Source organism: Vitis vinifera, chromosome 4 (assembly GCF_030704535.1).
Source record: "Vitis vinifera cultivar Pinot Noir 40024 chromosome 4, ASM3070453v1".
Lineage (NCBI taxonomy): Eukaryota > Viridiplantae > Streptophyta > Magnoliopsida > Vitales > Vitaceae > Vitis > Vitis vinifera.
Genome location: NC_081808.1, coordinates 10050683 through 10067436, shown reverse-complemented (window position 1 = coordinate 10067436; position 16754 = coordinate 10050683). Strand labels below are relative to the sequence as shown.

The following is a 16754-nucleotide window of genomic DNA, read 5'->3' as shown; positions in this document are numbered from 1 at the left end:
AATGGAAGAGGGGTGAAAAGGTAATTTTACGAATAATACCCTAGGTATAAATTGAAAATTATCTTCTTTCTGTTCTTTTTTTAATCACGTTCCTGTTTGTAGAGAGTTTCCAGAGAACGTGAAGTTAAGATCAGATATCAAGGTTTGAAGAACGAACCTCTATAGGTAAGATTCTAACCCCTAGATTATTATTTTAGATTTATTAGTTAATTTCAAGCACATTAGATATATTTTTTTTGGAAAACCCCAAATCTAGATTAGGGTTATTTTTTTTTTTTTTAATTCGTTTTAATATCAAAATAGTGAAAATTTAAGATTTTGATTTATTGTTGGAAATTGGAAATTCTTAAGTTTTTAGAAAAAAAAAATGACTCTTTGGAATATTTCGCTTTAGACTAGGGTTAATTCAAAAAAAAAAAAAACATGTAGGACACGTGTGCACACTAGTGGAATTGGAGAATGGCTTAAGGAAAAAAAAACCTCGAGGATGCATGTGCACACTGTGAAATTGGAGAATGACTTAAGGATTAAAAAAAAAAAACATGGAGGACGCGTGTGCAAGAATGGAAAAACAATATATATATGTCTATTATTTTGTTGGTAATAATGGAGTATTGTTGGGAATAAAGTTTATGTTTAAAAAAAAAAAAGAGAGAATAGAAGTTTTAAATAAAAAGGAAGTAAAGTTTTTTTGATATTATAATTATGAGGGTAAGTTAATAAATAACATAGAAATTAATTATTGAAATAAATTATAGTTTAATTAAGTTGTCCCAGGAAATAAATTTTTTTTAAAAATATATAAATAAATTCAGTTTTATATGAATTAGAAATTTATTAATTTTTAAAATATGAATAGATTAAATTACCTTTCATAATTAAAAAAAATATTAATTTGAATACCTAAAATTTTAGGATTGTCAAACCTATAATTTTAGATAAATAGTAATAATTATTCCTCTTATATTTGGTTAGGTGAATAGTAGATTTTCAAGATTATTTCTCTCCAAAGTTTTTGAGGACTTCTTTTGAGGTAAGGGAAATTAATGCAGTTGTTAAATTTTTTTGAAATAATTATATATATAAAATGTTTGAGTTATATTCCGTTTTATGCATGGATCAAACCTGTTTTGCATAAAAAGTATGTTAGAATTTTATATTTTATTTTTGACAAATAAATGTGGAGATATTATATGTTGTAAATTTGAATAAATGAAATAAATATTTGACTCTGGTTTGTTTGGCCCTTGTCAACGGGATATAATAGTTGACTTTTGACTTTTGGCCCTTGTCAATGAGATATAATAGTTGACCTTTACATTTCTTGGTGGGGAATGTAATTGATTTGAACACCAACCTCTAAGGGTTTCGGTTAGAGGTTACTAGTACTAGTAGTGTTTGGTTCCGTCCACCTTAAAGGAACAATTTTAGGCTAGCCACCCATTTGAAAAGTCCCACCTAACTGGGCACCCTTTGATGTTTGATGACCAGAGTAAATAAATTATTGGAATGTTTTGACTGAATTTGATATGAAATTGTTTGAATCAGAAATAAATGCATATAGGTTTATGAAAATGATTGATTACAATATCTCTTATTTTGCAAGTGAGTTTGAAATATTTGATCCATGGACTGCATTAATGTTCCTTATTGGGCTATGAACTCATTCCTATTTGTTGACTACTTTTCAGGTACCCTTAGTTCGGGTGAGGAGTGATGGCTAGGCTGAGGAATGGTCATCATTAGGATTTGACTTAGGATTTTATGTTGGATTTTGTTTAACTGTTAGTTATGTTCATTTGAATCTTTTGGTATTTGGAAGCTATTTGAATATTGATCCTTTAAATTTTATGTTAGTTCAAAGTTGAGTTTTGGAGATTTTGAAATTTGTTTTAGTACTTGAATTATTTAAGTTTGCAAATATTTGGACAATGGATTTTAGATAGTGGATGTTTTAGTGTTGAAATCGAATTTTGAGGATTTTAGATTTTGTTCCGTTACTTTGAACATGTGTTTGGTAATTGGTAACTTCCGATTACAAGATAATTGTTTGGGTCATGTTACACTATAAGCCTTCGGGTTTAAAATGTGAAATGATCGTCATGCCCTTGGAGTGGGTCTTGGGGCGTGACATAATGAGTCAATTAATATAAGAAATTTGTGGATAAAAATTAATTTAGAACAATTCTATTGTTTCTCTTCTACATAAAATCATTATTTTTTGAATTTTTTCACTAGACAAATAATCTATAAATTAAATAAGATTTAATGTATTGAATTCATTAATGAGTCTAATAATATTTAAAAATGAATTAAAACTCAAATAATGACCCAATTAATACAAGAAATTTGTGGATAAAAATTGGTTTAGAACAACTCTAGTGTTTCTTTTCTACACATAATCATTAATTTTCAATTTTTTTTTCACTAGGTAAATAAATTCTAAATTAAACAAGACTTAATGTATTGGATTCGTTAACGAGTCTAGTAATTTTTAAAAATAACTTAAAACTTAAATAGTGATTCAATTAATGCCATAAATTTATGGACAAAAACCAGTTTAAAACTATTTATATATTGTTTTTCTTCTACATAGAATTATTATTTTCTAATTTTTTTTATTAAGTAAATAGAGTCCAAATTATACTAGACTTATTACATTGAATTCATTAACAAGTTTAATAACTTTTAGAAATAACTTAAAACACAAATAGTAATCCAATTAATTAATGTTTTCAGAATCAGATGATCATTGAATAAAAAAAGTTATTAATTCATGGTTCACTGGTCAGACCAGCGGTTGAATCGCGGTTGAACAAATGATGTCATAAATATATAATTTGTATATTATTAAAATTAAAAATAATTATAAAAATAAAAATTATAATTTATATATTATTTAAAAATTAAAATTTTGTTTGAAAATCAGAAAATTAGTTTCAAATTAGAAATTTAAATTAAAATCATAATTTTAATTTAAAATTTATTTTTAAATCAAAAACTTATTTTTAAATGAGAAATTTTATTTAAAATTGTAACGTTTTCATTAATTTAAATTAAAATCACAAGTTTAGAAATCATAAAGTAAAAAATTAATAAATATAAAAGAAAATAAATAATAATGAGATGAGGTAAAAATTTTAAAAAATTACAATAAAATTTGGAAAGGGAGGGAGGAGAGTGGTGGCCAAAAAGGAAAAACAAAAAAGGAGTGGCGGGGAAAAAGGAAGGATTGCCCGACAGGTGGGGGGTTGGGGGCAAGGGAAAGGGAAAAAATTCTAGGGAGGCAATCGGAAGCGAAAAAGGAAAAAAGTTGGAAAGGAAGAGGAAAATGATGGGGACGCCATGAGGGGGCTGGGACGAGGGAAAACCGTTTGGTTCACCTAAAACCAACTGGGTCATCTGGTTCATCGGTCAGACCGTTAGTTTTAACGGTTCGACATCGGTTCAAAGGCTTATTGACTCAAATGGCGGTTCAACCAGGATTGGTGACCAATCGGTCTGGTTTGACTTTTAAAACAATGCAATTAATACTAAAAATTTATTGATAAAAATTGGTTTAGCATAACCCTATTATTTTTCTTTTACATGAAATCATTATTATTATTATTATTTTTTAATAAACAAATAAACTCCAAATTAAACAAGACTTGATACATTGGATTCATTAACAAGTTTAATAATGTTCAAAAATAATTTAAAACTTAAAGAATAAATCTATTAATATCATAAATTTATAAATAAAAATTGGTTAATAATGATTATTATTTCTTTTTTGCTAATAAATATATTTTTATAAATTTTTCATTCGAAAAATGAACTTCAAATTAAGTGATACTTTGTATTAAATTTATTAATAGGTTTTGGAACTCAAAAAATATAATCCCTTAAAAAATAGATTAAAAATGATATATTATTAATTATGGCTTTCTTATTTCTCCTATCCACATAACTATATTTTTTGAAATTTCTTATTAAATAAATAGATTATAAATTAAGCAAAATATAATTAATAATTTAAATTCTTTAATAAATCTTTTAATCTATAAGCATAATTTTGAATTCAAAAAATCAAACCAACTAGCTACCGATTAAATCAAAATGTTCTAGAAATATTATGTTAATAATTGAATACTGAGTGTACTTATGTAATGAGAAATTTCACTTATTTACATATCAAAAAGCTAGAATTCATTAGTTATTCATTTTAAATAAAATATTATTAACAATTATTATTATTATTCATTTTAACAAAAAAAAAATGAACATGCTAATATCCGTATGGCTTTAATGTATGCTAAAATATAATTTATGATTTTATTATAATATTACTATTCATGTTTTACTAAAAATTATTTATTTTTGAATTTATGTGTAGTTTTGAAACCATTTTAATTTTATTAAGACTTGAATTAAATTTAATTAATACTATATAAATTGAATTTACAATATTTTCACAAAATTATAAATAGAAATATTATTTTTAAAAACAATTTATTCAAATTTTTTTTTTTGTTTTTAAACCAACTTGCCAAACATCTTTATTTTATAAAATACTAAAAAAATTAGTTTTGTTCTTTAATTTAAAAATAATTTTTAAAAACAATATAAAAAAAACCTGACCAAACAAAACCTTAATTTAATTACCTCATTTTCAGGGAGCGGTAACATCCTTAGCTCAGGTTGCTGGAAAAAATTAAGGGGAATTTATGTAACCATACACCAAAGGACAAAATTTTGCCTTTTGGAAACTTAACTTTTTACTTTTCAAATTCAATGGATTTTGTGAAAAATAAATCACATTTCATACACTGTAATAGTGATATTGAGGAGCCTTCCAAAAATACCCTCATACACTTTGACATAATCAATTACTCAACAAAGTCTTGTTCCACTTAAGCCAGTGACATGGCTCATATGACATGTAGACACTCCATGTGGCAATATTTTTTTAAAAATATTTACTAAAATATAATAGTGAGTTACCCGAAATCATTTCTTCTGTGTTGAATCAAAACCCTAAATCCCTTCTTCTCTCATTCAACCAAACCCCCCAAATCCCTTTTTCTCTCCTGAACCAAACCCTAACTCCAAAAACCCATATTTTTTCACTTTCTTTCACAGCCACAATTCGCGAGAGGAGCTTGCAGTGAAAATAGAGAGAAGTGGTCCGAGCTGAGAGGAGCTTTCCCAGGTACGAATGTAATGGATTTATGAGTTAATTTGGGTTGGTATTGATGCTTGTTGAGATCTTTAACAGAAAATTCGGTAATTTTTTAAAAATATCACACACGCACACAGATCCACAATTTGAGGGCAAAGGTTGTGGTTTTCAGCGTGGCTAAAAAATCATGGATTTAGGGTTTGTAGAATTTAAATCCAACCCGCCGCACACGCACACAGCTCCACAAATTGAGGGCAAAGGTTGTGGTTTTCAACGTGGCTCAAAAATCGTGGATTTAGGGTTTGTAGAATTTAAATCCAATGGCACAAAAACAAATAAAACCTTAGAACATATGCAGAAAACACAGGGAGCAACAAAATAAAAGCAAATTTTTTTTTTTTGTTTTCCTTGGGAGTTTTGATGGATTTCTCTCGGAAATCAAACATGGATGAATTTTCCCGGAAATCGAATGGGGGATGGATTTTCTTGGGAAGCAAATTGGGGTTGAAAATAAATATTAATAAAATGATTAGATTAGCACCTGCGAGGATTGAGAGTGGCAGAGGAAAATAAGGCATGATGCTTGCCTGGAGAAGAATTCAACAAAGGGGTTTCTTGATGCCTCACGCGTGGTGGCCGGACCCATCAAAATCTGAAGCATCAACGACCATTAGAACCACAGACTGAGTTCCAGAGGTTGAAACCAATCTCCTGTGCTCAAAATCAACCTCCGGGAAAATTTTATTATAGTCTTTGTAAAATTTTATATTATTTTATTAGGTGTTTGAAAAATTTATGTTATTATATTATTTTATTAGGTGTTTGAAAAATTTATGTTATTTTAATAAGTCTTTGTAAAATTTTATATTATTTTAATACTAGTAATAAATGTGTTCACACTTAAATTCAATAAAAAACTTTAATCAAACCCTCATTGCTAACGGAGATTTCAAACAAACTGATGTTGAAAACAAACTGTTGTTGAAACTGGTGATGTGATGAGAAAAGTTGGTATCAGAGCTTCTCTCTGTGTATTGCAGTATATTAATTAGGAAAGGAGACTGTAGATTCAAATTGATTTTCAGAGTACCGAACTTTACCTTATCCCATATAAAGTCTGATTAATTTTGCTTAATTTATTCTGAATCTTTATTTGCTTTGCTTACTTAACATGAATTAGGAATTAATGTCTTTTATTCCTTATCCTCCTGGTATATATAATATAGATTATGATCGTGTAAAAGAACTTAATAATAGGTTGTATTCTCAACGTAAAGAATTTAGAGAAACTTGTGATAAATTACATAATTTAAGAACTACTGTAAAAGATTTAACCACAGATATTAAAAACTTAACTTCTCTTAAATATTTGAATGAATACGAAGTAGCTATACAAGAAGCTTTTGATGAACTTTTTGCTACAGAAACCATAATTAGAAGAGAAATTATAAAATATTATATTGATAATTTATATGCTAGCTCATCTAATTAAAACATAATGAACCCTCATCTACAAACCCAAGAGGTAAAGCAGTTAAAATTTTTAGTAGAGACACAATTAAAAATAACAAACGAAGTATTACAAGAACAAATTCAGAAAGAAAACCAAAACAATATAGATATTTTAAAAGAAATCCAGAAAAGACAAATAAAATCTGTAGAAAAACTAAACACGGTCTTAGGAATTAGAAAAGAAGCTGGAAGACTTTAAGAACCATAATTTGCTAAGAAATAATTTAAAATGCATGCACTTTTTAATTTATGATTTAATTATTCCCAAAAATAGCCCTTTACTTGTCATGTCATCCTAATCCATTGACAATTAGAATCCTTTGTATAAATATTTCCATTCTTTTTAGATATTTTATTATTATTATTACTTTATTATTTTATTATTTTATTATTTGGGAATTTTTGTTCTCTAGAAACATTATAAAGTAAGAATTTGAAAAAAAAAAACAGAATTTATTATAGTATTAATAAGTTAAAAATAGATTTGTATTCTTGATAATAAATAAACCAATAATAAATTTCTATTTATTATATAATATTAATAATTGTTTAATATAATAATGAATAAAATTTGTTATTAGAGTTTTTCAATAATAAATTTGTTATAATATTAAAATAATTATATATTACGAAGTTTATTCTTTATTATTTAATAAACAATCTTATTACTTTTTGAATTCATAATTATGATTAAATATGATTTGTTTGACAATATTTCCTAAACTTTTAGAAAATTAAAATAAGAATCCTATAAGGTGTTTGTTTCTAGAGGAAAAAAAATCTTAAATAAAAAAATAAAAAAATAAAATAAAAATCTAAAATAATAAGGAAACATTTATATGGAGGAATGTAGTTGTCAATAATCATAAATTATTATTATTATTATTATTATTATTATTATTATTACTTTATTATTTTATTATTTTATTATTTGGGAATTTTTTTTCTCTAGAAACATTATAAAGTAAGAATTTGAAAAAAAAATACAGAATTTATTATAGTATTAATAAGTTAAAAATAGATTCGTATTCTTGATAATAAATAAACCAATAATAAATTTCTATTTATTATATAATATTAATAATTGTTTAATATAATAATGAATAAAATTTGTTATTAGAGTTTTTCAATAATAAATTTGTTATAATATTAAAAGAATTATATATTACGAAGTTTATTCTTTATTATTTAATAAACAATCTTATTACTTTTTGAATTCGTAATTATGATTAAATATGATTTATTTGACAATATTTCCTAAACTTTTAGAAAACTAAAATAAGAATCCTATAAGGTGTTTGTTTCTAGAGGAAAAAAAATCTTAAATAATAAAATAATAAAATAAAATAAAAATCTAAAATAATAAGGAAACATTTATATGGAGGAGTGTAGTTGTCAATAATCTTAAATTATTATTATTATTATTATTATTATTATTATTACTTTATTATTTTATTATTTTATTATTTGGGAATTTTTTTTCTCTAAAAACATTATAAAGTAATAATTTGAAAAAAAAACAGAATTTATTATAGTATTAATAAGTTAAAAATAGATTTGTATTCTTGATAATAAATAAACCAATAATAAATTTCTATTTATTATATAATATTAATAATTGTTTAATATAATAATGAACAAAATTTGTTATTAGAGTTTTTCAATAATAAATTTGTTATAATATTAAAATAATTATATATTACGAAGTTTATTCTTTATTATTTAATAAACAATCTTATTACTTCTTGAATTGGTAATTATGATTAAATATGATTTGTTTGACAATATTTCCTAAACTTTTAGAAAACTAAAATAAGAATCCTATAAGGTGTTTGTTTCTAGAGGAAAAAAAATCTTAAATAATAAAATAATAAAATAAAATAAAAATCTAAAATAATAAGGAAACATTTATATGGAGGAGTGTAGTTGTCAATAATCTTAAATTATTATTATTATTATTATTATTATTATTATTATTATTATTATTATTACTTTATTATTTTATTATTTTATTATTTGGGAATTTTTTTTCTCTAAAAACATTATAAAGTAATAATTTGAAAAAAAAAACAGAATTTATTATAGTATTAATAAGTTAAAAATAGATTTGTATTCTTGATAATAAATAAACCAATAATAAATTTCTATTTATTATATAATATTAATAATTGTTTAATATAATAATGAATAAAATTTGTTATTAGAGTTTTTCAATAATAAATTTGTTATAATATTAAAATAATTATATATTACGAAGTTTATTCTTTATTATTTAATAAACAATCTTATTACTTCTTGAATTGATAATTATGATTAAATATGATTTGTTTGACAATATTTCCTAAACTTTTAGAAAACTAAAATAAGAATCCTATAAGGTGTTTGTTTCTAGAGGAAAAAAAATCTTAAATAAAAAAATAAAAAAATAAAATAAAAATCTAAAATAATAAGGAAACATTTATATGGAGGAGTGTAGTTCTCAATTGATTTGAATAACATAAAAAATAAAATGACATTTTTTGGAATAATTGGATAACTCATTGCATGTATTTCAAATTATTTTTAAATAGATGAAGATAATACTAATTTAAAATATTTGGGATTCTTTTTACCATATATTTTCTTATTAGTGAATCAAATCCCACTTTTCCCTAAACTATATTGATTTGGTTAGATGAGTATGTAACTTTGAGGCGTACCATTTGTTTTTATTGGCTGCCCCACTAAAATGCACATTGTCTGTTTTTTTTTTTTTTTTTTTTTGCAGTGGGTATCATAGTGGGTGAGCCTATATATAACAATTTCACCCTTATTGATAACCATATTATTGAAAGGCTAAAGGAAACCGATCTCAATGATTATCATTTACATGATGTAACAAAATGTTTCCCATTTCTTTGTTAATATATGTTATATTTGTGTAATAATTATGATGAATGTATATAGGAACACTATATTCATGTTCACATGTCTTTAACATTTGATTAATTTATTAATGAATTATGGTTGTTTAATGCAGTGATAATATGAACATACGGTGTCGTTGTTCTGGCCGTAGATTCCTCTCTGGAATCCATTTGCTCTCAGAAGTGAAGAAGGATGTAATACGAGAACTTGGTTTTGGTGGGCTATTGCAATTAGGTTGTAAGGAGGTTAATTTAGATTTATGTTTTTGGTTGATAAAAAACACAAACATTGCTTATTCCCAACTCGAGTTATTTGGGGGTAAGAAGGTTTCTTTGACATGTCATGATGTTGGGATGACGATGGGCATTCCACATAGTGGAAGAAAGTTAATTGTTGAGAAGGGAAGTGTTAAAGCTAGTCAAATGCCGAGTTTGCAAGATATAGAGTCAATGATGGTTGGCATCGATGATATGGAGGAATTTAAGCGGGTCTTCTTGATTTTCGCTTGTGCAACCTTATTGGCACCCACTTCTCGTTTGGAAGGTAGTCACTCGTTATGGTATACACCCCGAGAGCAGTTACTTGGGAACATAAATTGGGGAGAATATGTCTTAGAATTTTTTATTCAAGCTATACATGAACATAGGAGGAAGGAAAGTGTTTGGATTAAAGGGTGTTTGATGTTTCTACAGGTAACTTTTTGTCTTATTTATAAGTATATGTCCATGTATTAGATATTCAATAATGGTTATACACTATGTTGGCCATGATGTTACCACTAATTATGTCTTATATAATGCAACAGATATTCTACTTTTCAATATCTAATTTTCCAGCCATGTATGTGGAACTTACCACTCCTCGCATTGCTGCATGGAATGATTTTTTGGTCAAGCAACGCATCAAGTTGGAGTTAGAAATGCTTGGAGGATTTGGCAAAGTTGAGGTATAATTAGCTTTTAGTTATATTAAGATAGTTGATTACCATTGTAATTATATTATTGGGATGACAATTTACATGTTTTGCAATGATAGTTGGTTAGCACATCGGCGGAGCAAGATGAAACAGAAAAAAATAAGGCTCCTACAGTTGATGACCCAGTTGACCCAGATGAGAATGAAGACTTTGATGTAATCCTTCATACCTAATGACTATGAATAGTAACTTATATTAAGGCTTAGTTTAAATATATGTCATTTAATGTTCCTTCATTATGTTTGACTTAGGTTATTTGTGCTCGCATGGAGGCAACACAACGTCAAATCACCGATGCACAAAGTCATCTTAATAGTCTTATTGCATCATACAACCGTGACGTGAAAGTGTTGAGGACTCGTTTCACCTCTTCACATTATCGCACAGATGAAGGCCAACCGTCAAATTTTCATGAACATGTTAATGAAAGTGGTGCACCATTTTATACAAATAATCCACAACATTCACCTGTTCATTCTGGTGGTCAAAGAAGATCTTTTGAAGATGACGTTGGATGTACAAATGAAGGGGTGTCAGAAAGACCCAACGTAGAAGATGGTGTGTTCTTTTCAAACGAGGATCCCCTTCACCCTGGGCCACACAATATGTTGGTGTTAGTGCAATCGTGCATGAACAACAATGTGGATGTAGCACCACAAGCCTCAGAAGAAATACGACCACAAAGAGTAAAAATGAAAGTACGTCGTCATAGGCAACGAGCAGCTGCGTGTAAGTCACCTTTTGTACAATTATGTGTATCAAAATATAAAAGGTTGACGGAGGAAGAGACACATGTTGCCGACTATGTATTTGACGAGTCAAAAGATCCAAGGTTAGTCCCAAATCACACGTTTAGCAAGTATTGTTCTTAAAAGACTATGATTATGGATTTATCTAGAAAACAAAAAAAATTACTCACGTCTTGTGTTTCATGTGATTAATAGTGAGATGCTTTGTGCATATGGTGGCTATGGCGTGACACGGGAACAATTTCAATGCTTAGTAGGGGAGAGCTTCATTGATATTCCGGTAAGGTTTATGATAAATAAGAAAAAAATACCTTCATCTTTCCATTGATCATTTTAACTAATGAAGAGGCATTATGTAGGTGATTTCCATGTTTTGCCGATACATGAATGCAAAAGAAGAGAATCCTTATCGCAGACACTTTTTTAATCCATACTTTGGGGTGAGGTTTTTTCCTCGAGTACACCAAATCTTGTCCCTAATATAAGATGCATGTATAGCTTTAGTCATACATTGTTACTATGCTCTCAACAACTTTTTACAGGAAATATGTGGTTCAATGAGCAAGTCTACCTCAAAATCAACACTCAAGAAAAGATTAGGTAGCTATTGTGTTAATCTTGAATGTTGCAACCAGGTAATGCTTGACTATTGTATTGATTACATAGATTGATGACAATTTTTTAATAATTTCGATTTTATATTTCAAATATTTAAGCCTTCATTGTTGTTATGATGATTGTCTGTTTTGTAGTTTTATATCCCCTTATTCCAATTTAATGAATGGGTCATCATGGTAATCAATTTGGAGGCTAAAAGGGTGGATCTACTTTCATCATATAATAGCATTCAACGTGTTCACTTTGTTAATGAAGCTTTCAAAGTAGTTGGATTTATGTCACAGTTATTAAGAAATTCCTTCAAACGGAATGATGTGAATATAAATAATTTACATCCACAGTATGCAGATATCGATGGCGATCCAAAATTGTTAGTTACATTTTTTTTTTTTCATGTATTCATTTTCAATCCTAATTGGGTCCTATGTTAATAACATGTCACAAATCATACTTGTTATTGCAGATGTCATACTGGGATGTATGCTATTCTCTATATGCAACATTGGGATGGAAGTGGTCTTAATAGAACCATTAATTCTGTAAGTTGTTAAATATGATGTTATGGTTTTATTTTCAAATGTACATGTTAAATGTTACCGGGATGTAGGGTCTAACATAAGTTTAATGTGTAGGAACGCATGAGCCTTGAAAGATTGAAATTTGCAACTCATATGGTTCTTGATAGCGAAAACGAAATTGGTGAAATGGTTACAGCAAATATTTGGTCAACCAACGATGCAGAATAGTATTGGGTAACCTTCACAATTAATTTCTTTTGTTTTATTTCATTCAATTTTTTAACTATACATTCAAATTTATACTTCAACTTGGTCATCGATAGTGAATAATAGATTTTGAGGCTATGTCATGTCTTTTTTATGGTACAATAGAAGGGATAAGTTATCAAGACTGCTTCCAATGCATGCATGGTTCATTTGACTACCAGGTTAGGTGCTATCTCCTCCCTATATATATAAAACTATAGTAAATGACATTTTTATTTTATAAGGTTATATTATTGACAATTTCTTAATGCTTCCATAAATCGTTTGTGTTATTCCATATAACCTGTTTAAATCATTTGATAATATTGTAATGACATGGTCTGGTTGCTTAAACTTATCCCCAATTTTCTATGTTTATGTATAATCATGAGCTAATTATTAGATAATTCAACAACCCTGTAAACCAATTTGGTCAAATGGCTGTATTTTCTGTTTAGCTGAAAGAATCCTTGTTACCATCTTATTGTGGGTTTAGCTGTCTCGCATCTATAAATCAATTGATACTAAACTTAGTTTAGAGTGATTTTTGATGGTTAGACATTTAATAAGACAAAAGACGACTTGTTCCTGCTTTAATATTTCCTAGGGGAGTGTTGTGGAAGGAACCCTAAAAAAGAATAAGTTCCTTCATTACTCATAAGCTTTATAGGTTTTTATTATGTTTTATTTACATCTTGTGGTTAACTGTACTTCTCTTATCTTTAGGAGGTCACTGATAAGCTGATTGAGGAGAATGAATTTGATGCAGATCAAAAGGATGCATTTAAGGTGATCTGTAATTGATGATATGCATGTAATTGCTTGCTCTTGCATGTAATTAACCATACCATGAACTTAAATTGTTTTGGTTGCTCATAATTTTGTCAAAGACAATGTTCGAGATGCAAAAAAAGCCAATAGACAGGTATTTTATAACAGATACCAATCGTTACAATAGTTTTGGTCTTGCACATAAATTTCAAATATGTTGAGTACTTGTCAATTCCTTTTCTTGTAGGCTAGAGAAGCCTAGAAAAAGGCCTTGCAGAAATGAGTTAATAGACTAAAGCAGCATTTGAAAACATGAAGTTTAACAAGTTCTACTCAGTCCAGACCGATGATAATCCTGGCATATCAAATGTTAAGGTACAATTTATTTTTTCTTTTGCAATAGCTAATATTATTAACACCACCTAATTAAAAGAATGTGCACAAATGTACACAAGAAGTTTAGAAATAAGACATAAAGGCAATTAGCTTGAGAGATTAACAAAAACACCTCTCTATAATCATCAAGAGCCCAACCAATCAACACAATCTAATATGGACAGTCATGTTAAAAGCTAGAGAGAGCATAAGATATAATTTGTTAGAGTTTGTTCCGATTATTCTTCATTGACAAAAACTCTACAATGTTAAGGTACAATTTTGAACATTTCTTCTATTGAAAGAACAGAATATCTTCGACACCACTATTTTTGTTTCTCCATATGAGACTATTGATAGCCTATGAATCTTGTGCATTTTGAAGCTGGCCTTAATGCGATATTCAAGATCATGGTGTATTGCTATAAGTCGTTCCCTACATAAATAGTAAAAAAATAATCTCTTGATGGAATATATGTTTAATTTATTTATCTGTTCCATGCTAACATAACATGTCTGCTATTTTTAATATCAACTAACTGATCGCCCAAAAGCTTTGTCATTATGTGGCCATTTTTTTCCTTGGTATCCAAATGGATCAATATGACACTATTTCTAAATGGTTTGACTTTTACTTAGCTAATTAAGTTGAGTTTTTTTCTGTTTAGTCACCTTGTTTTCACTTGGCCATGGTTTATTGAGGGTATGTTTTGCCATCCATTCTGTGAATAAGTACAAAAAATAGTTGATTGGTTGTAGCATATCAATGAATTTGGCCTCTTCTATTAGAGCAAACACTTGTTAATGAATGCTAATTGCATTATCTTATTTGTGCCCTCTCTACATTTTTTTTCAGGAAATAAGTATGACTCATTAATCTTTAAATAGTAATTATTGTTGTTTGGACTGCCTTTCAGGCACTGTTTATAAACACGTATTATGGGAAAGCTCATGAAGTTCTGTGATTGGGCTCATCAACCACAAGTATTTCTATTGCAAAAGATGCCAATTGGTTTGCATTGGGGACAATAGTTAGCTATTGATTCAAGGAAATGTTTCATGATGAAAGTTCATAATGGAACCCTAAATGTGTGCTAAATCTAGTGGTTCTTTCTTGGTTTCTCAATTTGTCTTACCTTTCCAATTTATGTACTTTGTTAGAAGTTCTAATTTTGTCCCATCAACATTATTTCTTGTATTCCCAAAAGGTTCAATTCTGCCAATGCCATGAAATACAAATAGTTATTGATCATTTATGGAGGTTTAAATGATTGTGGATGATATAAGCATTTACAAAACGAAATTGCATACTCGTGCAGCGTTTGGCATGATGGAAAATATCATACTGGTAATAAATCTTTGTTTAGCAAGGTGATTAGCTTCTATGTGTAGCTATCAGATTAATAAAGTCATAGAATTTTATATTTACGGATGATTTTTAAAAATAATTATTTTTAATGATATGGGTCATTTTTTTCCAAATTGAATTAAATAAACTTCTACTACTGTTTTTATGGGAAAAAATTGGAGTCCATGCACATTTTTTGTCAATTGTGAAAGTTTTTTTTAGCATTTTTAATAATTTAATGATACATTTGTTAAAGTATTTAAAATGTCATAAAATATGTTTTAATATACGTATTTTTTAATTTTAAAATAAATCTCTTAAATATATTAAATCAATTAATGCTACTTTTCTTATAAAAATTTAATAAATATTATATTTATTCATACTTATATCAACTACATTACACTTATTTGATAAATATTTGGCCATTTTATGTCAACGAGAACAAAAACTTGGTACATCCTTTTGTTGTATTTGATTTGATTGTACCACAGTGGACATTTAATAACTAGAGGTCAACATATTACCAATATTTATGATGCACCTACCACATAATAACTTCACATTCACTCCACATAATGGTAGTCTTCAATTGTAGGCTTGTAGAAGACTTCATATTACCAATATTTATGATGCACCTACCACATAATAACTTCACATTCACTCCACATAATGATAGTCTCCAATTGTAGGCTTGTAGAAGACTTCATTCACGTTGTTTCATCCTATCCTTTTTTAGTGACTTGTAACTATGCACTCATTATGGAACATTAAATGCATGTATGTACTAGCCACATCTCGTGCACAGGCAGACCTCCATTCCAACTTCAACCATTTACTCAGTTTGGTTGACATCACATCCTCAACAACTCATATTCATTCCCATTTACACCTCATTTTCTACTATACACGTTGCACATCACAACCTCCCTCTTCCACCCACCCATTCCTCCATTTTAGCTACTCTACCATTTCACTGTAAGATTTTCACTGGCATAATCGTCAACAATTTGCTACAATAACAACAACAATAAGGTTTGTTTTTCATTGTTTTCTGCACATATTTTCTCTTGGTTGTGGCAACCTTTTTAAGCTATTTGTGGTTGGCTTGGATGCAATGAATTGAAACTTTTCATCTCTAACTTCCATCACTGAATTTTTAACAATATGTAGTGCCATTACAAGGACCAAACATCATGCCGCCTAAAAAGAAGGTTAGACATGGCTCAACGTCAACTGTACCTGAGGAAGTCCAACATGACCCTTTCATGCCTCGCCACCCACCTGATGAGCACGAATGTGATAAGCTCATAGCAAAACGACCAATTGCCGTTGAGCGTGTCATACTAATTGCTGGGTTTGAAGAACATGGCGTTGCTGAGTTACTAGATTTTTACAAATTGAGACCATTTATACAGCTAACGCAAGAATGTTATCCAACTCCTGTGCGAGCATTCTACAGCAATATCAGAAATGTTGATGAGGAGAAATATTCATTTCACACTTCATTCAAGGGAGTTGCTGTGCGGGTTTCCCCATCCCTTATTGGACGCACCTTCTCTCTGGAAAC

At 28.2% G+C, this 16754-nt stretch overlaps 1 protein-coding gene across 1 annotated transcript; it reads left to right on the top strand.

The window, feature by feature from the left end:
• The first annotated feature begins 5003 nt into the window (after positions 1 to 5003).
• On the top strand, positions 5004 to 15088 carry LOC132253634 (uncharacterized). The gene is made up of 12 exons (XM_059736307.1): positions 5004 to 5194; positions 9696 to 10275; positions 10389 to 10529; positions 10619 to 10714; positions 10811 to 11391; positions 11504 to 11588; positions 11668 to 11748; positions 11851 to 11943; positions 12061 to 12296; positions 12390 to 12465; positions 12559 to 13836; positions 14754 to 15088. Exons 2-11 carry the CDS (start codon positions 9703 to 9705, stop codon positions 12670 to 12672), a joined length of 2076 nt encoding a protein of 691 aa, XP_059592290.1. The 5' UTR covers positions 5004 to 5194; positions 9696 to 9702; the 3' UTR covers positions 12673 to 13836; positions 14754 to 15088.
• The last annotated feature ends 1666 nt before the right edge of the window (positions 15089 to 16754 follow it).

Excerpts from the sequence above, each read along its gene's own strand:
- LOC132253634 (XM_059736307.1), top strand. The coding sequence starts at position 9,703 with ATGAACATACGGTGTCGTTGTTCTGGCCGTAGATTCCTCTCTGGAATC. Across the intron at positions 11,944-12,060 it reads ATCTTGAATGTTGCAACCAG|TTTTATATCCCCTTATTCCA; the intron begins GTAATGCTTGAC and ends TCTGTTTTGTAG. Across the intron at positions 12,466-12,558 it reads TTAATAGAACCATTAATTCT|GAACGCATGAGCCTTGAAAG; the intron begins GTAAGTTGTTAA and ends TTTAATGTGTAG.